This window comes from Sciurus carolinensis, chromosome 15 (genome assembly GCF_902686445.1).
Source record: "Sciurus carolinensis chromosome 15, mSciCar1.2, whole genome shotgun sequence".
NCBI classification, from domain to species: Eukaryota; Metazoa; Chordata; class Mammalia; order Rodentia; family Sciuridae; genus Sciurus; species Sciurus carolinensis.
In genome coordinates, this window is record NC_062227.1 from 67,856,841 (window position 1) to 67,881,014 (window position 24,174).

The 24,174-nt window shown below is 34.2% G+C and overlaps 1 protein-coding gene across 5 annotated transcripts in view; it reads right to left on the reverse strand.

Annotated features, from left to right (window-relative positions):
* Positions 1-24,174, reverse strand: part of Pign (phosphatidylinositol glycan anchor biosynthesis class N) — a 125,930-nt gene that overhangs the window by 75,680 nt on the left and 26,076 nt on the right. For all 5 annotated transcript variants that reach the window (XR_007105177.1, XR_007105178.1, XM_047526373.1 and 2 more), the window contains 3 exons: positions 18,926-18,985; positions 16,938-17,030; positions 16,240-16,295 (listed from right to left, as the gene is read on the reverse strand). Coding sequence is in view for 3 of the 5 variants with exons in the window: in XM_047526373.1 (XP_047382329.1) it covers positions 16,240-16,295; positions 16,938-17,030; positions 18,926-18,985 (209 nt within the window). In the remaining 2 variants the exon portion in view is untranslated. The remainder of the gene's footprint in view (positions 1-16,239; positions 16,296-16,937; positions 17,031-18,925; positions 18,986-24,174) is intronic.

Below are 24,174 nucleotides of genomic sequence, written 5' to 3' on the forward strand. Positions count from 1 at the left end.
ACAAAAAAAGGAAGAAAACAGAATGACCATGCAGTGGCACATGCTTGTAATCCCAGCAACTTGGGAGGCCGAGGCAGGAGGATCACAAGTTCAAGGCTAGCCTCAGCAATTTAGTGAGACCCTTAATAAATTAACAAGACCCTGTCTCTAAATGAAAAAATTTAAAAAGGGCTGGGAATGTAGCTCAATGGTAAAGCATTCCTGGTTTCAATCCCCAGTATCAAAAATAAAATAAAATAAAACAAAAGTGAAAAACAATATTTTCAATTTGAATTTATTTTTATTCGATGACTAGTAAGGTTAATTGTTAAATTTTTTTCTATTGTATAATAAAATTTTGACCAAAGGCCTTAAAATGGATGGTTAATAAAGCTGTAGAATTAAAATTTCTTTAACTATTTTAAAATAGGATAAACCCACCTTTCTGACATAATCATGCTATAACCTGGATTCATTTAATTCAATCATGGCATAAATTACATAATGATGAAATCATTCTTTATAATAAAGACAATCTAATCTCAATAAATTAAAGATGATCAATAAATTCCATCTTTATATAATTATACAACAGAATAATAGAATAATTGTATTTACAAATGCTCCCTTCTAAGTTTATTTTATTTGTTTATTTTGTAGTGCTAAGGATTAAACCCAAGGTCTTACAGGTAAGCTCTCTACCACTGAGTTATACCCCTAGCCCCAGTAAGATCCTACCATTCTTGACTACTTCAAAAATCAGTGTCTTATTCCCATCATACATAACTAAGAAAGAATAGTTTAGAAAATCTGAATTATATATATATATATATATTTTTTTTTTTTTTTTTTTTTCGACTACTGGGGATTGAGCCCAGGGGTAATGTACCACTAAGCTTAACTCCTAGTCTTTTACTATTATTATTATTTTAAATTTTGAGACAGGGTCTTACTAAGTTGCCAAGGTTGACCTTGAACTTGAGATCCTTTTGCTTCAGTCTCCCTAATCACTGAAATTACAGACTTGTGCCACCAAGCCTGGCTTTTAATAATAATTCTTAAATATAAAGATATTATAAAATTTGTAAAACTTACTAGTTGGTGATTATACACACACACACGCACACACACAAACACACATACACACACACACATTTATTTATTTGTAGTTTATTTAGTTGTTTGTTTTTGAGAAAGGGTCTTGCTATGTTGCCCAGGTTGGCCTTCAACTCCTGGGCTCAAGTGATCCTCCCGCTTTAACTTAAGTAGCTGGGGCTACAGGTGCATACCACCACACCCAGCAAGAACTATGTATTTTTAAAGTTTGCAATTAAAATAGCATGAGAAGGGCTGGGAGTATAGCTCAGTGAGAGAGCACTTTCCTCACACATGTGAGGCCCTGGGTTTGATCCCAGCAACAACAACAAATTGCAACATCACAATAAAACTTGTAAAATTTCCTTATTTTGAAATTTGTGGAGATGGGAGATGGGTGGTAGACTGTGATTATTTTCTTCTGCTCCCATCCTGTCAGACATTTGGCAAAATGAGGGAGAGAGATCATCTCCTGGAGGCCAGCCAGGAGGAATGCCCAAAGAACTCCTAAGTGATTAGACCACAGAGCGAGCACCAATTAAAACCACTGGGCCACACAAGGTTTTACATTTATAAAAGGAATTTTGGAACAGATGGGGGTCCACAAGAGATCACTAAAAGAAAAAAGCAACAACTCAAGAGTCACTGCATAGACAATTTTTAGAAAACACAGTGTGGCTCAGGGTACAGCTGAAGGCTCACATGTGGCCTTTGAGATCAAGCAAAGAGAAAAGAGGGCAGAAGAGCTCATTTAGGCCAACATGGAGAAGAATTCTCCTTGTTTTTTTGCATTACCAATGTGTGTTTTGAGTTATTAAAATATTTTAGTAAAAATTTTAAATATACACTAAATTCTATAAACCCCATTATTTCTAGAAACATGTGACATTTCATTATTGCATCTAGATCTATTGTCCCTTTGCTATAATACACTTTCTTTAATACACTTAACATGAAAAAAATAAGGCAAAGAAAAAAACTATAACATTTCTTCTATCTGGCTTTAAAATAAGTCATCATAAAAAACATTACTAAAACATAAGTACACAATGATGTTTGATTTGAAATGTAGATTTCCTCCCCTCAAAGTAAAATTAATTTCCAAGCGCAATTCAAAACCAATATTTAAAAGCATTTTATACTGGACACTGTGGTGTATCCCTGTAGTTCCAGTTTTTCAGGAAGCTGAGGTACAGACCACCTGAGCCCAGGAGATGGAAGTCAGCCTTGGCAACATAAAGAGACCATGACTCAAAAAACAATAAAACCAAACAAAAAGTACTTTCTTCTGTATCAGCTCCTCACAATAGGCTTTCTCTCCCCTGACCTCAGCTCCTCACTACTTCTGTCCCTCCTTCAGTGGGGTGCTCTAGCCTGGCTCCCAAATGGTGATGGTGTACAACTCTTCCCATTTCCTGCGGCTTCTCCTTGAAATTGGTCATAGCATGAAAACTGGCCCATGCTACCAATCAGGGCCATTTTTCTCCTCTTAGAGCGCCCATGGAGTCCCTTGTCCAACACTTACCAGGGTAACACTGCCATACTTTTCTACTTTATGTCTCACATAATTACCTATCTCAGACCTACTAGAGTCTACAGCAACAAGCATCAAGTTAATTTGAGTAGGTACAGTACTGCTATTATCCTATAAGTGTGCTGAGCTGGAGATTTCTGGCCTTTATATCTCACATTCCTCTCAGGAGTAGCAACAAGAAATACAAAACCTTGTTCTTGAGACCTTCTTTACTGGACTTTTCTAGTTTCTATAAACTTCTATCTCTGTTGCCAGTAGTTTTCGTGCTCCTCAAGAGTTCTTATAAAGACAAAGTATCATATCACTCATGCTACACTGAACTACTTACCACACGGTACTGTAATTTTTGCTATCTCTTTATGTGTTTCCATTAGACTCTGGATCCAAAGAAGGCAGGCACAATGTCTACCTTTATAAGAAACCATAAACATTTGTTAACTGAATCAGTGCAGGTTATTTGTTAAATGAAACACTGCAGGTTATTTCTCTAAAAATACAAATGTGAACTGTTACCTTCTGTCAAATTTGAATAGTGTCCCTTCAAAATACATGTGGAAATCCTAACCCCCAGTACCTGTGAACATAATCTTATTTTGAAATAGGGTCTTTGAAGATTGCTGTAGTTTGGATCCGGAATACCCTCAAAGGCTCATGTGTTAAACGCTTGGTCCTCAACTTAGCACACCTAAAAGGTGGTGGAAAGCCAAATGAGGTCTAGTAGAAGGTTTTAGGTCATCAAGAGTGTGCCCTTGAAAGGGATTGTGAGATACTAGTCTTTTTATCTTTGCTTCCCAGGTACCATGAAGTGAGCAGCTTACTTTGCCTTGCACTTCCCACCATGATATACTGTCTTGCCATACACTCAAAGCAATGGGGCCAATCAGTCATAGTCAAAATAAACCTTCTTTTTAAGCTGATTTATCTCAGGTGTTTTGTTATAGTAATGGAAAGCTAACACAGAGATATAATCAAGCTAACATGAATTAATACTGTATTAGGGTGGACCCTAAGTCCAATGGCAGGAAAAAGTATTTGTGTCTCCATATATCTCCCACACAGGGCAGAAGGCCATGTGATGACAAAGATGGGAAGAAGAAAGATACAACTACCAGGCAAGAAACACTGATAATTGCAGGAGTCACCAGAAGCTAGGAAGATGCAAAGAAGGAGTCTTACCTACTGCTTTTGAAGGGAATACAGTCCTGATATCACCCTGATTTTGGACTTAAAGCCTCCAGAACTGTGAAAGCATAAATTTATGTTGTGGTAAGCCACCCAGGTTGTAGTATTATGGCAAACTTAGGACGTTGATTGATAGATATACCTTCCTATCACCTTCCAGTGTTTAGGTTGCTCAAAAAGAAGTCAAGAAAATAACAGAATCAAACACCATTACCCTATGTAAATGTATGATTACACAAATGGTACGCCTCTACTTCATGTACAACCAGAGAAACAAGTTGTACCCCATTTGTTTACAATAAAAAAAAAAGAAGTTAAGGTTTTTCCATAGTTAATCTTCTTTTTAAATCTATGCATGGTTACAGATATGAATAAACTAACAGAATATTAACTTAATAAGCAAAATGCTTGAAAGGCAACATTTCTACAAAGGAGTTTATAAGCAAAAATTTCCTTTATCAACTAAAATATTTTTTAGTAAAAACATCGTTTTAATAGAATCTATAACCAACATGCTATGCTTAAGTAAAAACAAAGAGAAATGAGTTCTGTCTTAAATTGTGCACCATTTGCTGATATAAATGTAATATTTTTCATTTCATGGTTATTTAAACATTATAGAAGAAAGTAAACTACATTTTAGTATTATAGAGTTTTATCAGTTAGTCAGGGAAAACTAGTGTTTGGAGGACACAATTTCCTGAAAATATTGCCCTTTGAAGTTTTATCTTTCTTACTCTGATTTTTGTTACCAAAAACATTTCACTTGCATGTACACGACCCAAATTTAATGAAACCTGATCTTTCCTTTTTATATTATCTATTTAGGTTACATAAAAAATATTTAAAGACAGAGAAAAAAAGGATAAAAAAGTATTTCTAAAACAATTTGCATTCCTTTAGAATGAACAATGGTAGAAAATCATCTTTCAGGCAATGTGAATAAATTAACATTTTCCTATGTATGTACATAATTTATAAAAGTTTTATTTTAAAGATAAATTTCAATGTTGAAGCAGAAAATTACAATTCTTGCAAATAACTAGTGAATCAGATTAGTGAAGTGATAGAAAGGTTCACATTAAAACCAGTATTTAAATTTGGCCTAAGGAAGGAACTATAATATATATCAGCCTAAAGGAAACAAATACATGAAAAGGAACTTCGATCTGTTGCCATTTCAATTTCTAAAACTTTTTTTAAAAAGTTTCTTTTTTGTTTTGATGACATCAGGAATCAAACTAGAGTCTTGTGCATGTTAGGTGAGTGCTCTATCACTGAGCTCTATGCCCAGTTTTTCCTTTTTCTTCTTTTAATTTTTTATTTTGAGACAGATTCTCACATAAACTGCCCAGGTTTGACTCGAATCTGTGATTCTCCTGCCTCAGCCTCTCGAGTAGCTTACAGTATGTGTCACCATCCCCAGCAAGTAAGATGCATCTCTTTCCTAATTCCATTTTCCCCCAAATTGTCTCTAAGGGAACTTTTTGACTTTTTTATCATTTCTTTTAAATTTTATCATATCTTTTAAATTTCTTCTTATCTTACTTTGGGCTCTACAATGTGTACTTTTAAGATATGAAAATGTCTTTCTTTCCTTTGTAAGGCACCTTCACATCTGTTTTTCCTAGTCATGTAGCTCCACCTGCTGGACATGCCTTAGCATACCATCAGGATTTTACCTTTTGGTTTCTTTTGTGAGTTCTAACTACTTGTTAAAACAAATATTTCATGACTTTTATTCTTCTTAGTAATCTTTAAAATATAATAAAGGAATTTTACTTATTATAGGATATAACAGCATATGAAATTATCGTATGCATCCACTGGATCCTTCTATAAATCTAAGATAGATGATCCTAGTGATCTTATTTTTCCTGCATCTTAAAACATTTGCTATTTCATCCCTTAGGAATTATTTCAATATTCATCAACTGTTCATCTATGCTACAAAAGGTGAAACAGGACAATGGAAGACTAGAATAAATACTGTTACATTAAAATCTAATGATGCTTATAAAATTAATCATGTACATAAAATCAAGATTATAAATCTTCAGATGCCAATATCTTAAGATGAATTTTCTCAAACTTAAGAACAGATGAATGAACAGCATGTTTCTAAGAACAAAAAGAAGTATGGGTGGGCTGGGGATGTGGATATATAATAGGAGAGTGCTTGCTGAGCATGCACAAGGTCCTGGGTCTCACCCCCAGCACTGCAAAAACAAACAAAAACGAAGGACTCTATTCATTCAAGAAGGAAAGATTTCCTCACACAATAGTTTGTGACAAGAACCTCAGTTATTTTGTTGAAAGAATGCATCACAACAGAATCACTTCATCTTGTTTCTTACAGGCCCACATTTATTTGATATAGTTTCTAAGACAATGCTGACATTATATGTATACATAAAAAAAAAGAAACTGATGATATAGAAGTGAAAAATTACTGGATTAGAAAAATAAAAATAAAAGGGTACACTGTACTTGGATGGTAAATGGTGAAACTGTCTTTTCTGGTGTACTGAACATTAAAAAACTACATAGCTAAAAAAGTTAGTCACTGACCCCAAATATATCTATTTCAAAATATCTCAAAGAAGGAATAAATTTTTTTGATATGTAAAAGTTAATACTCAAAATAAATCATAATTTATGCCATTCATATCTCCCCAAATGAGAGGAATATAATTTTCAATTTAGTATTTTACCTGGTTGTGGTGTCTCCCTTTTAAAATAATGTAATTCATAGTTAATAAATTCTCATTATAATGCTAACTAACTCCTCATTTCAGCTCACTGACAGGTGCTTGTACTTCATACTCTTCCTATGCAGACACACGTGTACCAGTAGCACTATTGTATATTTTTAAGGTTGTTAAAATACTTGGGAATCAATCTAACCAAAAAGGTGAAAGATCTCTAAAATGAAAACTACAAAATACTGAAGAAAGAAATTGAGGAAGACCTTAGAAGATAGAAAGATCTCCCATGTTCTTGGACAGGCAGAATTAATATTACCAAAATGGCCATACTTCCAAAAGCGCTATACAGATTTAATGCAATTCCAATTAAAATCCCTATGACATTTCTCATAGAAACAGAAAAAGCAATCATGAAATTCATCTGGAAGAACCAAAAACCCAGAATAGCCAAAGCAATCCTGGGCAGGAGGAGTGATGCAGGAGATATCACTATACCAGACCTTAAAGTCTACCATAGAGCAATAGTAGCAAAAATGGCATGGTACTGGCACCAAAATAGACAGGTAGATCAATGGTACAGGATAGAAGACACGGAGACATACCCACATAAGTAGTTATCTCATACAAGACAAAGGTGCCAAAAACTTAAAATGAAAAAAAGATAGCCTCTTCAACAAATGGTGCTGGCAAAACTGGAAATCCATATGCAGTAAAATGAAACTAAACCCTTATCTCTCACCCTGTACAAAACTCAACTCAAAATGGATCAAGGATCTAGGAATTAGACCTGAGACCCTTCACCAAATAGAAGAAAAAGTAGGCCTGAATCTCCATCACATTGGCTTAGGACCAGACTTCCTTAACAAGACCCCCATAGCGCAAGAAATAAAAGCAACAATCAATAATTGGGATAGATTCAAACTAAAAATTTTTGTTCTCAGCACAGGAAACAATTAATAATGTGAAAAGAGAGCCTACAGAGTAGGAGAAAATCTTTTCCATACACACTTCAGACAGAGCACTAATCTCCAAAGTTTATAAAGCACTTAAAAAACTTTACACCCAAAATACAAAGAACCCAATCAATAAATGGGCTAAGGAAATAGGCAGACACTTCACAGAAGATAGACAGATGATCAACAAATATATGAAAAAGTGCTCATCATCCCTAGTAATTAGAGGAATGCAAATTAAAAGCACCCTAAGATTTCATCTAACTCCAATTAGAATGGCTATTATCAAGAACACAAGCAGTAATAAGTGCTGGTGTAGATGTGGGGAAAAAGGCACACTTGTACATTGCTGGTGGAGTTGCAAATTGGTGCAGCCACTCTGGAAAGCAGTATGGAGATTCCTCAGAAAACTTGGAATGGACCCACCATTTGACCCAGCTATCCCACTCCTCAGTTTATACCCAAAGGACTTAAAATCAACATACTACAGTGATGCAGCCACATCAATGTTCATAGCAGCTCAAATCACAATAGCTAGATTGTGGAACCAACCTAGATGACCTTCAATTGACAAATGGATAAAGAAACTGTGGTATATATGCAAAGAAATATTACTCGTCATAAAGAATAATAAAATTATGGCATTTGCTGGTAAATGGATGAAGCTGGAAAATATCATGCTAAGTGAAATAGGCTAAGCCCAAAAAAAACCAAAGGCCGAATGTTTTCTCTGATAAGTACATGACAATATATAACAAGGGGGGGTATGGGGAGAAGAGAAGAATGAAGGAACTTTGGATGGTATAGAGGAAAAAGAGGTGGAGGGGGTGGGGATGGAAAAACAGTAGAATGAAACAGACAGTATTACCCTATATATACACATATGATTACATGAATGGTGTGAATCCACATGTGTACAACCACAGAAATGAAAAGTTATACCCCATTTGTGTACAATGAATCAAAATGTGTCTGTAAAAATAAAAAATATTTTAATTAAAAAAAGATTGTTATCATAGGGTATTATGGCTATGTGCTTACTTTTTTTCTACTCAGCAATTTATCTTACAAACTTTCCTAGTACATAGGTGTGAGCCTAACTCCTTCTTCTTAAACTGCCATAAGCTAATTCACTGTATGAATGTCACCATTGTTAACCATCTCCCCTACTGATGAACATTTGTTTCCAGTTTTCACTATGATAAACAACACTGTATATACACAAAATGTGAATTTTCTTAGGCACACAGTTTTAGGCATTTTTAACAGACGATACAAAGCTACATTGTAAAATGGATGTATCCAGTTCAGAGTATACCAAACTCTGGAACCAGACTTCCTAATTTCAAATTCTGACTCCCCTACTTATAGATTAAAAATGCCAGGAAAATAACTTCTCTGTGTTTAAACTCCTTATTTGTAAAATGAGGGGAAAAAGTAATAACTTAAGTAATAGGCTTAAGGAATGATTCATGTAACACATATGGAAAACATGAAAAAAATACTTTGTGAACAGTGAATAATAAAAAGAAGTGGATCTTCTTTTCTTAATTTTGGACCATTTACATGTTCTCCTTTGTGAACTTTGTACATTTTCAATAAGGTGATTCATTTTTTCTTGTTAATACATAAAATTCTTCACAGTGTATATATTATCCATTATATTACTTGTTATATATTTAACAAGTTATTTCCTCCTAATCTGAAACTTCTTTAACTTATTATGGTTTACCTCAAACAATCAAACAGAAGCATTTAAATTTTTTTTTTTTTTTGGTAATGGGGATTGCATCCAGGGGTGCTTAACCACTGAGTCACACCCCCAGCTCGTTTTTGTATTTAATTTAGAAACCTGTCTTGCTGAGTTGCTTAGGGCCTTGCTAAGTTGCTGGGGTTGGTTTTGAACTCTTGATCCTCCCACATCTGCCTCCCAAGTCATGCTGGTGTGTGCCATCATGTACCATGCCTGGCAAAGCATTTAATTTTGATACAGTCAAATTATCCATCTTTTCCTTCTGACGGTTACATTTTATACCTTATATACAGTCCTCACACTTTTATTTATTTTTAAATATTTCATTTTTAATCAATGTGGTATTTAGTTTGTTAATGAATTAAGGTAGGGGATCTAATCTTATTTTTTCCAAATGAATATCTAATTTTCCCAGTATAATTCTTTCCTCCATTGACTGGAAATGCAACCCTTAGTAATGACCAAATCCCATATAGATATTAGTGTTATTATATACTATCATGTGAGTTCCAGCAATCTATGTGTAGCTTGTACCAGTATCACCTTTGTTTTAATTATGATAGCTACAGAATGTTTTGCTAACCAGTAGAGCAAATCTTCTATCTTGTGTTTTCTCAATACTAATTAAACTATTCTTGAGAATCTGCTCTTCTATATAAATTTAAAACTCATCTTTTTGAGTTACATGAAAATATTTTATTATGACCTTATATTTAGTGAGTAATTTGAAGATTAAATTTTTATAGTACTAAATATTACAATCCAACATATATTTACTTAAATTTTTTATTATGACCTAAAATAAAATTCTATAGTTTTCTCTACAATACACATTTTTTAATTATCTTATACCTAGGTATTTAATTTCTATTATGAATAGCAACTCTTTTCCTGTTACATATTCTTCTTGAAAAGGCACTTTGATAAAATCCAACACCCATTCATGTTAAAAATGCTGGAGAAGCTAGGGATCAAAGGAACTTAACTGAACATTATGAAGGCCATTGATGACAAACCCAAATCCAATATCATACTAAATGGAGAAAAACTAAATACATTTCCTGTAAAATCAGAAAGGAGACAAGATTGCCACTCTCAAACTCTAATTAAATACAGTCCTCGAAACATCAGCCATAGCAATCAGGCAAGAAAAGGAAATCAAAGGAATACAAATAGGAAAAGAAGTCAAATTATTATTACTTGCTGACAATATAATCCTATATCTAGTAGACCCAAACAACTCTGTAGACTTCTACAGCTTATAAATGAGTTTAGCAAAGGAGCAGGATACAAGGCCAATACCCATGAAGCAACTGCTTTCCTATATTCCAACAGTGATTTAGCTGAGGAAGAAATCAAGAAAACCATCCCATTCACAATAACCTCAAAAAAATTAAATACTTGGGAATTAATCTAGTCAAGGAGGTAAAGGGCCCTACAACAAAGATTACAGAACACTGAAGAAAGAAACTGAAGAAGACCTTAGAAGATGGAAAGACATTGCATGTTTTGGAACAGGGAGAATCAATGTTGTCATAATGGCTATACTGACAGAAGGAATATACAGATCCAGTGCAATCCCCATTGAAATACTAATGACATTCTTTACAGAATTAGAAAAAAAAATTCTTAAGTTCATTTGGAAGAATAAGAGACCAGAATAGTCAAAGCAACACTAAACAAGAAAAGTGAAGCAGGAGGCATCACAGTACTGGATCTAAAATTATACTACAGAGTTGTAGTAACAAAACCAGCATGGAACTGGTATCAAAATAGACATGAAGATACTAGATGAAAGCACCATAAACATACACTGGAGAAAAGATAGCCTCTTCCAACAAATGGTACTGGGAAAACTGGAAATCCACATGTAACAAAATGAAATTAGACCCTATCTCTCACCCTGCACAAAACTCAACTCAAAGTGGATCAAGTACCCAGGCATTAGACCAGAGACCCTGTACCTACTAGAAAAAAATGTTACCCCTACTATCTATCATGTTGGCTTAGGAACTGAATTCCTCAACAAGACTCCTAAAGTGAAAGAAATAAAATCAAGACTTAATAAATGGGATGGTATCAAACTAAAAAGCTTCTTCACAAAAAAGGAAACAATTAAGAACGTGAAGAGAGAGCCTACAGAATGGGAGAAAATTTTTGCTACCTGCACCTCAGAGCATTAATCTCCAGGATGTACGAAGAACTCAAAAAACTTAACTCGAAAAAAAAAATAACCTAATCAATAAATGGGCAAAGGAAATGAACAGACACTTCACAGAAGAAATATCATCAGTCAACAAATACATGAAAAATGTTCAACATCTCTAGCAATGAGAGAAATGCAAATTAAAACTACATTGAGATTTCATCTTACTCCAGTCAGAATGGCAATTATCAAGAATACAAGTAAGAATAAATGTTGGTGAGGGTGTGGGGAAAAAGGTTCCCTAATATACTGTGGGTGGGAATGCAAAATGGTACAATCACTCTGGAAAGCATATGGAGATTCCTCAGAAAACTTGAAATGGAAACCACCATTTGACCCAGTTATCTCACTCCTCGGTTTATACACAAAGGACTTAAAATCAGCATACTATAGTGATATGGCCACTAATGTTTATAGCAGCTCAATTTACAATAGCTAAACTATGGAACCAAACTAGATGTCCTTCACCAGGTGAATGGATAAAGAAAATGTGGTACATATACACAATGGAATCTTACTCAGCCATAAAGAAGAATGAAATTATGGCATTTGCCAGTAAATGGATGGAACTGGAGACTCTCCTGCTAAGTAAAATAAGCCAATTCCCAAAAATCAAAGACTGAATGTTCTCTCTGATATATGGATGCTGATTCACAATATGCTGGTGGGGAAGGGACAGGGGTTGGGAATGGAAAAGACAGTAAAATGAATCAGACATAATTTTTTTGTTCATACATGAACATATGACCAGTGTAACTACATCATATATACCCACAAAAATGGGAAGTTATACTCCATGTATGTATGATATGTCCAAATACATTCTACTACCATGTATAACTAAAAAGAATAAATTTAAAAAATAGACATGAAGACCAGTGTAACAGAAGACACAGAGACAAATTCGCATACCTATAGCCATCTGATATTTGACAAAGGTGCCAAAAATATATCTTAGAGAAAAGAGAGTCTTTTTAACAAACTATGCTGGGAAAACCGGAGAACTGTATGTAGAAAAATGAGATTAGACCTCTCTCACCATGCACAAAACTCAAATCAAAATGCATCAAAAACTTAGTAATTAGACTGGAAACAACAACTGCCAGAAGACAACAGAGTCAACACTCCATCACATAGGTGCTGGTACTGACTTCCTTAACCAGACCCCCAAAGCACAAGAAGTAAAACCAAGAATCAACAGATGGGATGCCATCAAACTGAGAAGCTTCTGCACAGCAAATGAATCGATTCAAGAGCATGAAGAGAGAAAGCCTAAAGAATGGCAGAAAACCTTGGCTAGCTACTCTTCCAAGAGGGGATTTATATTCAAAATACACATAGAACTTAAGAAACTTAGCCCCAAACCCACAAAGAACCCAAACAATAAATGGGCAAAAGAACTAAACAGAAACTTCTCAAAAGAAACACAATGGTCAACAAAAATATAGAAAAATGTTCAATATCTCTACAAATCAGGAAAATGCAAATGAAAACCACACTAAGATTTGGTCTCACAGGATTCAGAATGGCAATGATCAAGAATACAAACAACAAATGCTGGCAAGGTTGTGGGGCAAGGTACACTTGGACACTGTTGGTGAAAATGCAGACTAGTACAACCACTCTGGAAAGCAGTGTGGAGATTCCTCAAATAACAGGGATAGAACCACCAAAGAACCCAGCTATCCCACTGTTTGGTATTTTCCCCAAAGAGCTAAAATTGGCACACTATGATGATACAGTCACCTCAATGTTTGTAACAGCACAACTCTCAATAGCTAAATTATGGAATCAACCCATATACCCATCAAAAGATGAATGAATTAAGAAACTCTGATACACACACACACACAAACAATGGAGTTCTACTCAGTCATTTCATTCAGAAAAGAATGAAATTATAGCATTTGCCAGTAAATGGATGGAAAGAGAACATCATACTAAGTAAAATAAGATAAACTCAGAAAGTCAAAGGTTGAATATTTTATTTTCTCTTGCATATGAAAGCAAGAGTAAAATAAAGGAAAGGAGGAAGGGAGGACAGGATAACAAAGAACCAATCAAATACAAATTAATAGATGAGCCAAAGGAAGTCAAGTAGAATATAGGAAGGACAATGGGAAGAGGGGAAGGAAGTTGGGAAGGAAAGGCCGGAGAGAAAAGTGGGGAAGATCATGAACTGAAATTGATTTCCAGACACGTATGAGATTGTCAGGATGAACCCAACCAACTACTATGTACAACTATAAATCTCTAATTAAAAAAAATAGAAATGTTAAAAGTATTAAAGTAATATATGCATATAATTTTAAACAATCAAACAGTACATAAGGGTACAACAATCAATCAATAAATTCCTGCCTTATCCTTCTCAGTTCTCAGTTTGCCAAACTGAACACAAAAATTTCTACATATGTTTATGTTGAGTTATTCTGGTAGTTAACAACACTTTTCTCATATTTTTTCCTTAGTATTTCTTGACTTGTTGCCTGAGGCAGTATCTGTTGACTTCTGGCTATTTCTGCTCTCTCAACAAAGCCACTCACTATTTTAACCTACTTGTTGACTATCTTGGTTACTTAGATAATATTAAAACCTCTATTTTATTCTCTTAATCACAGAAAGGATCCTCCATTTGCTGATTTATGAGGATGGTAGCATTAGTCACTCTGCATCCATTTCCTTTCCTCTCTGCCTTCCAAGCTTTAATATTGTCAAGGTTGCTAACATTTGCATTCTATTCTGTAATCGTAATTATTTATTCCATGCTTTGCCTAAGGATTTACTCTAAAATGATCTAGTGGGGAATGAAGAAGTGTATGCCTTCCATGCAACCATCCTGTTGTTAATCTCCCCCAGTTTTGTACTCAATCCATTACTTAAAATTCATTTCATTTAGCTTCAGGCCTACTCAGTTCCTATTCTAAGCAGAGGATATGCCTCCCATCTGGACCACTAAAGAAAGATAAATTTTCTAAAAGTTTTTAGTTGCATTTCCTATTCTTACTTTTTTAATGCATTCTGTATTCTTTATCATCTTGTAAAGTTCATGCTTGTTTTGTTTATGGATGTAACAGTTTCTTAACTATTTGAGTATTTTAATACCTTTAGGTTTTCCTCCTTGAATTATGTATCTTGAAGAGTCAGCTTTTCATTTTATCTTAGGGGTTTCTGGTAGTATTGCAGTTCATTAACAAGTGGTGAATTTTAGCCAGACAAATCTGCAGGCAGGGCTAGTCACTTTGCTCAAGGATGGGTGAGTCAGTAGTTGGGCCAGGCACTAAATGACACAAAGTTAGCAGTGGTTCTAAATATGTACAGCAATGTTCAAGCAGAGGTTGAGCACCAATGCAGGCAAAGCTTAGGGACAGCCTGTTGGCCAAGCGGAAGAAAGTAGACAGTGTGTACAGAGTGCTGCCCTGATTAGCCTTTCTAAAGTGGCTGGACTAAAGTAACCCTCAAGTATTCTCATTCTCAATATCAATGCATTTTCTTCATGCCAGGAATTGATAATGTATTTCTGATTCTCTTGTTTATTGATTTTGTTATGATCTGTCTGTACTACTATGGTGTAGACAAATTCTATGAAAGTAAAGCCTTGGGTTCTATACTGTTCAATGCTATATCTATAATACACATAGTAGTAAATCAGTAAATATTGTTTAAGAGAAAGAGATAAACATTTACATATCCCTTAGAACCAATTCCATTAACAAGTCCCAACTCTACTGTACTATAATAAAAGAAAGTTCCAATCAGCATAACAGATGTATATGATATAATATACTAATGATATATTTAGGGTAATTAATTTTTATGACCATACTTGCAAAGTCTTAATTTTGCTTTATATTTACTTTTCTATACATCCATATGTACACACATACGTAAACACACAAAGTCAGGTATACGACCACATTATTATGAAGGCAATACAACATTTCTTTCTAGATTATGAAGAACACAGTAGTTATATAAGCTGTCCAAAACAATTCCAATGAAGTAATTCAATCACATCCCTAAGATTCATAAATGAACCAATTTCAACGTGTTTGGTCAAAAGAAAAATCATTGATAACTGAATGTGTACCTCGGGAAGTTCAGTAAACCTGCCAAGTCTGCACCTACAGTCAGTAGTACCAAACAAGATCTGTGATTCAGATCTGCCTATTGCTGATTCAAGGTAAACATATTTTCCTGGGATCTAGGAAAATGCAGTCTGGTACCACCAAAGTGGGTTATCTTCTTTGCCAACCTGGCAGAAATTTCTCAGAATATAAACCTTTGCCTTTTCTTGTCATTTTCTATATTCTCCCTAGAGCTTTCTTCATGTTTTACAGTTTTCACTACCATCTTCATTCTGATAGTTCCAAAGTCTTCAAAACCAATCCACATCTCCTGAGATCCAAGCCCTTATTTCTAAGGAACTAACTGATATAATCAAAGAAATAACATTAATCCTTTCTTCTCAAATCAGCTCTTCCTTCTTATAAGCCATAATGGTACTGATATCTTCCCAATTAAGCAGGCCAAGAAACAGGAAGTGACTCTCTCTCCTTTTTCTTACTGACCCCACACTTCGCAATCAACTAGGCAAGCCCTGTTGATGTCATCTCCTTAAAATTCCTCATCTATCCCTCCATTCTTCTATCCCCTCTTCCAGACACTCAAAGGTATCTAGCATCTGGCATATTATTTAATTAAAGTAATAGAAAAGGAATTCAATTTGGAGTTTGCACTAATATACACAAAAAGACAAAGTTCAAAAGTAAACTAATCTATCCTATCAACATCAAACTCAGTTAATTTAAAAAATAAAAGGGACTTACCCAAATGGTGTAAACAAAAATGGTAAAGTAACTTCTTTCTTCTGAGTCATTTTCACCTGGGAACGAAGCACAAAAATATTTTATTACATTATAAATATTAAAAAATTAATTTCATTTTGAAATATAAACATCCATTAAAATGATTCTTCAGGGATGGTTAACTACTTTGAAATAAATGGAATTTTGTGTTACTATATTGTTTCATGCGTATTTTTAAAAATTTGACACTATCTTGCTATGTCAATATACTGAAAATTAATCATATTAACCCAGGAAAACAATATGCTGTAATTAAAATTGCATTTATTAACTTTTTGAAAACAAAACATACTAAAAGTTTTAATCAGAGTCATCTCTTTAGTTTGTAAGGTATCTAACAATATATATGGAATGGCAAGAAATGTTACAGTCTTTAATACTACTTCTAAGGGGCAAATTCCAATCATAAAGATTCAACTTGTAGTCTTTATGAGTGTATGTGGTAATCTTACAATTAAGGACACTCCTCAAAGGCAATTCTACACCCTCTGACTCAAGGAACCTGCAACTCAGAAATGTGAAACTTTATGACACTAGGCAAATATAGAAAATCTAAAGATAATAAGTTACAGATAATAAAACACAACATGAAATACCTCACTTAATATGTTCAATTTTTAAATAGCATTGTGCATTTTTATGTGTCTTTTTTTTCTTACCTTGAACTGTTCAAGAATCTGTACTGCATTTGTAAACATGCTTTCTGCTTTGAAGAGATCAGTATTATTGAGATATTCCACAGGAAGGATTCCCTGCAAATAATACAGGCTTAATATTAGTATTAATAAAACTCAGGCTATTCTTATAAAACAAAACAGACTTAAGAGGGAAGCAAATATAAACAGGACATACAGACAAAGAAATCACTGAATTAAATGAAGGATTTTATAAAACCGTAACTGAAAGATGTCCTTTATTTTTCTCACAAATTAATGTAATAAAGCAAATAAAACAAGATAAATTAAAGTCAATAAAACCTAACATTAAGATATTACTGCTATGGTTTGGATCCTAAATGTCTTGTAAAGGTCCGTGTTTTAAATGCTTGGTCCCTGATTTGATGCTCTTGGGAGGTGATAAAAACTTTAAAAGGTGGGACCTAGTGGAAGGGCTTTGGATTTACTGGGGGCATAATCTCAAAGAGGATTGTGATACTCAGTCTATCCCTTCCTCTCTTTTTGTTTCCTGGCCATGTGGAACAATTTTGCTCTGCCAGGTGCTTCTACTATTTGCCACATTGGACTGAAATCTCTAAAACTAGAAGTCAAAAAAACAAATTTTTAAAACAAGAAAGAAAATAAATAAATAAATAAATAAAACTTTGAATCAAAATAAATGCTTTCTTGTTAAAGGCTACCTTAGGTATTTGTTAGAGTGATAGAAAGATGACTAACAATTACTATGTGGTAGGCGTGAACTGTGAACTAAAAATTTTATACACAAAAACGAATCAAGGTGATGGGGGCTTGCATACTGAAAAAAAAAAAAAAAACCAAAAAACAAAAAACTGTAAGACATACCAGAGTGTAATGTATACTTTAGGAGTAAACACTGTTTTATAAATTTCATTTAATTTATACACACACACACACTCATGACTGTCAGAGTCATAGTACTCAAGAGTTTTGAGTTAGATGACATTTTTTAAAGGTAAATTTGATTTTGAAGAGCTAACAAGAGTAAATGTTTAGAATAAGTATTCTTGGTTTCTGTTTTGGCTTTTCAGCATCCATGCATATTAATAAAAGCATTAATGTTTCCTACTATATAATCTTCCAAACTGGATATAACATGGTGCTATGTAATCAGTGGGGAAACTCAAGAGCAGACAACTTGGGTCAGACCATGTGGAATTTGTCTCCTGAACATCAAGGAACAGAAACTAAAATGGGTATAATGCTACCCCTTCTCTATCCTCCCCTAGTATTAGTACCATAAGCAGAACAGTCCTGCCATGGAACTGTGGTTGTGGGTCCTTCCTGTAAGTCTCCAGAGCTCTCTTGGTTTCCAGTAATTTTCAGGCCAGGAGTTTGAGCATTCCTGTGATTCAGCAAGCCATCAATATCTTTTCAATAATCACCCTTTAAATGGACTCAGTCTCTGCTGCTTGTAACCAAAAAGTCGTTTATACATTTTTATCACTTATAACTAGAGTACAAAGATACAAATCATGCATTTTAGAAAAAAAAAATGGTAAAGCTATTGAGTGTGTCCTCCGTGTTATAAAATACAATAAACACACAACTGTGAGGTATTACATATTTAGAAATAAATATACAGGAATGCAGTTTTTAAATCTAATTAAAGATTATGCAAATGGGAAATACTGGGGAATGATATTGGTCAAATTATATTGTTATACGGGTATGTCTACAAATACGTAACAAATCCTAACACTATGAACAACTATTAAAAATATGGAAAAAATAAAGATTATATAAAAATACAGAAGAGTAAATTTTTTTTAATGTTGATAGACCTTTACTTTATTCATTTATTTATATGTGGTTCTGAGAATCGAACCTAGTGCCTCACACATGCTAGGCAAGCGCTTTACCACTGAGTTACAACCCCAGCCCCAGAAGAGTAAATTTTACTGTGTAATATTTTAAATGCTGAGTATTGACAATAAAATTTTATTTCCTACCACTGAATTAAGGGGAAAGGGAACTCCAATAAGAGAAGCCATCAATGGTGCAATATCAGCCTACAAATAGAAAAAAAAAAATCAGTTCTAAGAAGTCTATGGATATAAACAAATAATTTAATACAACTATATTTTTAAAAATAATGATTGTTATAACCAATTACCTTCAAATATTCAGTTGATACAAGATATTAATCCCTTAAAATGTCATTTGCTAAACATGCATGAACTTATGAAACAATAAATTTGAAAAGTAAACACTGAGTCCTTGGTGTAAACATATGAAAACAAGAAATTACTTATCCTATTAGCTAAGATACTCTGATTATTTTACATCAGTTTTTCAGTATTATGCAAAAGAATGCCTAAGTACTAAGAAAATAAACAGCAATGGACATTAACTACAAAAATGTGTACATGCATTAAAGAAAGTAAGTATCTATCAGGAGGTTTGGCTACCCAGAGAAGTTCAGGAAATATATAAAAAGGGGAAGATTCCCAAACACTATTTTTGAGATTTCCTCTCAAGTCCAATTTTTCAGAAGAGTTGTTTATACATTTTCTGTCCTCATTTCCTCATCTCATCTCCTCATCACTTCTCAGCCCACTTTAACATGCTCTGGCCCCTTGTCATTCCAGAGACTGCTCTCCCAAAGTACACTAACCACCTCCATTGTTCTAATTCTGACTGTGCTTGTAATAGTCCTTATAATTTTTCAATCACTAAAGTGCTTTATAAGTTAGAATGCCCAGTTTCCAAAACATGCTTCCAGGCGGTGAAACTCTGAGCAGTTTATTTACCCCTCCAATGCCTCTGTTTCCTTTTTGATTCAAAAAATAAATAGTAACAACAAATCCCACAATTGTATACAACTATAATGCAGTGATTTTAAAAATGTGGAAATAAAGTTTCTCCCTTATAGAGCTATGATAGGATTAAATGGGGTAAGACTTAAAAAGTACCTAGCACCCCACAAGATTGTGATAACTGTCAGCTACAATTGCTGTTGTTGCTCCTGGATCTCTCCGTATCACTACGTAGACCACTCCCTTCTTGGGTCTCTGTTAATACCACACTGCTGAGTTTCTTCAATCTCACTAGCTGCTCCTTTTCCTGATACCCTCTTGAATCCTTCATTAAAAGTGGAACTTTGTCAAGTTGAGTTGTCTCTTAATCCTTACTTGATACCATTTCGACTGTCTTTTATAAATACCATTTGCTCCCAAATTGGAAATCTCCAAAGTCCTCCTAATTTCCCTTTTGTCTTCTCTCACAATCTACTACTAGCCTCCTCTAATCTGTTCACACTGTGACCAAAGGAATTCTTTCACATAAATTTGAATGTCACCCTCAAGGACTTCAAACATTTCTAGAGTTCCCCAACCTTTTAAAATCCACAGTACTCATAAGGTGCCACAGGATCTATGTCTTACCTTCTTCTGTTCCGTATCACACCAGAGTCTCTGTGGCTCTGCACACTATCCTTAATGTCCTTTTATACACCAGGTATCTTTCTACCAGAGTTCTGTGCCAATGTTTCCCCTCTGCCTGCAAAGTCTTCCTGCTACTGCCTTGAACTCATAATTCCTGCTTATTCTACAACCTCAACTCAATCCATAATTTGAAACTTTTGCTGACCAACACAGTCTATCAGATCTATCTACTCTTTGCTATTATGGATTTATAGGCCTCTTCTATAGTATTTAATACAGCTATAATTCTCATTTATTTGTACAAAAGTTTGATTAGTATCAGTTCTCATCTCTAAAGTATAATCTTCCAAGGGGAGAGACTTTTACTTGCCATTATATCCTTCCACTTAGCACAAAATTTAAAACATTGCAGGCATGTGACAGTGTTAATTGAAGGAATTAATAGATTCTTATCTAATGCAGATTGGAAGCAAGTTTGACAGTAAACTGAGTATTTAGATAGCAGTAGCTAAATCTATGTTCAGTTTCTAGTTATGATCCAGTCTGGCTATAAGTAAAAGATGTTCCTGTTTTGTGTTCTTCAAGTCATTTCCGTCCCTTTGACAATGGTTTTTTAAATTATAAATTAATGAATAGATATTCTGAATTCATAATTGTCATTTACTTAGTTAACATGCATCCATCCTGAGATCCAGAAAGAAGAAACCATTCTTGTTATACTGAAACACCCAGAGGCCTGAAAGTGGGACCCCAGACCTTGGTTTGTCCACCACAGTAAGGAATGTCAACTTGTGCATGACCTGGAAGGCAAGATACTCCTGACACTTTGGAAGCCACATAATTGGATCCCAGGTCTTCTACAAATTGTGAAGATGGCTCTTTAAGTAGCATATCTTAAACAATGACAACTATATGTTTCATAGTTACAGATGCCACTAGTCTAACTTTACTAGGTTGTCCACACTCTTTCCTATTAACAGAAGATTTATAGTTGAATAATTAATACTCTCATTACTTTTTCGTTACATTTGTAAGGATGGTAGTTAGGTAAAAATCAAAATACAGTTAAAGGCAAAATAATGCTTAAAAAGATATGGTAATGGACATAATACAGAAAAGAAACCCCTAATAGGAGTTTTAATAGATCTATGTTCAGAGAAAGCAATGAAACTATTAAAAAAAAAAAAAACCTACAGACTTTTTTGGGGGAGTAGGGTATTGGGGATTGAACTCAGGGGCACTCAACCACTGAACCACATCCCCAGCACTATTTTATATTTTATTTGGAGACAGGGTCTCATGGAGTTGCTTAGAACCTTGACCTTTTGAGTTTGGTTTGGTTTGCTTAACCTAATCTCAAGTTCCATCCATTTTCCTGCAAATGCCAATTTCATTCTTCTTTATGGCTAAATAAAATTTCACTGTGTATATATATTCCAATTTCTTTATCTACTCATCCATTGACCATTGGTTCTGCACTTTGGCTAAAGTGAATTGCTATAAATATGGGTATGCATGTATCACTATGGTAGGATGGCTTTATAAATACCAACAAGTGGTATAGCTGGGACTATAACTACTGTTTTTTCTAGTTCTGGACTGTTCTAGTTTCTATTTCTAGACATTTTTTTCCAGTTCTGTGACGAACATCACTGGTATTTGATGGGGACTGCATTGAATCTGTACATTGCTTTTGATAGGATGAACATTTTAACAATATTAATTCTGCCTATCCATGACCATGGGAGGTCTTTTTACTTCCTATGTTTTCAATTTCTTTCTTCAATGCTCTATAGTTTTTATTGTAAAGGACTTTCACCTTCTTCGTTAGATTTATTCCTAGTTTTTGTACCTGAGACTATTGTGAATGGAATTGTTTTCCTGATTTCTTATTTATCGGTATATAGTAAAACAACTGATTGTTTGTTGATTTTGTAACCTGCTAATTTGCTGATTTTCTTTATTAGCATGAGCAGTCTTTTGGTGGAGTTTTTTCCATATTCTAAGTATAGGATCATATCATCTGCAAACAGTGACATTTGACTTCTTTTCTATTTTTATCCACTTGATTTCCTTGAGCCAGGCATGGTGGTGCATGCCTGTAGTCCCAGCAGCTCAGGAGGCTAAGACCAGAAGGATCGCAAATTCAAAGCCAGCCTCAGCAATTTAGTGAGGCCCTAAGCAACTCACTGAGGCCCTGACTCTAGATAAAATATAAAAAAGGGCTGGGGATGTGGCTCAGTGGTTGAGTGCCCCTGGGGTCAATCCTTGGTACCAAAAAAAGTAATTCTCTACTTCCTTCCACTGCCAACTGCTCTGGCTAGAATTTCCAGTACTATATTAAACAGGAGTGGTGACAGTGAACATTCTGGTCTTGCTCCAGATTTTAAAAGAAATGCTTTCAGAGTTTCCAAATTCACTATGATGTTGTCTTTCAGTTTTTCACATATAGCCTTTATGATGTGGAGGTATATTCCTTCTATACCTTGATTCTTCAGTGTTTTTGTCATGAATGGATACTGAATTTCACAGGAGGTTTTCTCTGCATCTGTTGAGATGACTAAGTGGTTTTTGTCCTTAATTCTGTTTATGTAATCAATTACACATATTGTTTTGCGTGTTAAACCACTCTTGCATCACTGACATAAAAAACTTGGTCAGGATATACATTCTTCTTAATATGTTGTTGAATATAATTTGATAATATAGAATTAAGGATTTTTGCATCTAAGTTTAATAGGGATATTGGTCTGCAGTCTTCCTTGATGTGTCTTTATTTAGTTTTGGTGTGTGATACTAGTTTCATAGAATGAATTTGGAAAAGTTCCATCCCTTTTTATTTCATGGAATAATTTGAGAATTGACATTAGTTCTTTAAAGGTTTAGTAGAATTCAGCTGAGGATTCACCTGATCATGGAATATTCTTTGTTGGCAGGCTTTTTATCACTGCTTACATCTTATTGCTAGTTATTGTTCTGTTAAGGTTTTCTGTCTTCTTGATTCAATTTGGGCAGGCTGTATGTGTCTAGAAATGTATCCATTTCTTCTTGGTTTTCTAATTTTTTGGAGTATAAGTTTTCAAAATAGTCCTTCAATATCTTCTGGATTTCTATAAAATCTCTGGTGATTTCTCCTTTTTCATGTCTAATTTTGTTAATTTGAAAGTTTCCTCTCTTTTTTTTTTTTTTTGGCTTATCAATCTTGTTTATCTTTTCAAAGAATCAATTATTAATTCTTCATTTCCTGGTCCTTTATGTTCTTCATTCTCAATTTCATTGATTTTGATTCTGATCTGAATTATTTCCTTCCTTCTACTGATTTTAGAACTGGTTTATTCTTCTTTTTCAAGGTCCATGAGATGTATTAGTAGGTAATTCATTTGGGAACTTTCTGATTTTCTGAAGTAGGCATTCATGGCTATAAACTTTCTTCTAAGAACTGCCTTCAGAGATTCTGGTATGGTGTACCACTACTCTCATTTGATTCCAAGAATTTAAAAGTTTTTCCCCGATCTATTCTATCATTCATCATTCAAACATGTATTTTCATATCCATGTTTATACTGTTTCTCTAGGGTTCTGTTGTGTTGATTTCTAATATCATTCCATTATGATCTAATAGATACAAGGAATTATATCAGTTTTTTTTTTTTTTTGTACTTGCTGAGTTGCTTTGTGACCTAAAATACAGTCTATTTTAGAAAAGGCTCCATGAGTAACTGAGAAGAAAATATATTTGACTGTTATTGGATGAAATGTTTTGTAGATGTCTGTTAGGTTCATTTAATTTATAATATTTTTCAGGTCTAAAGAAT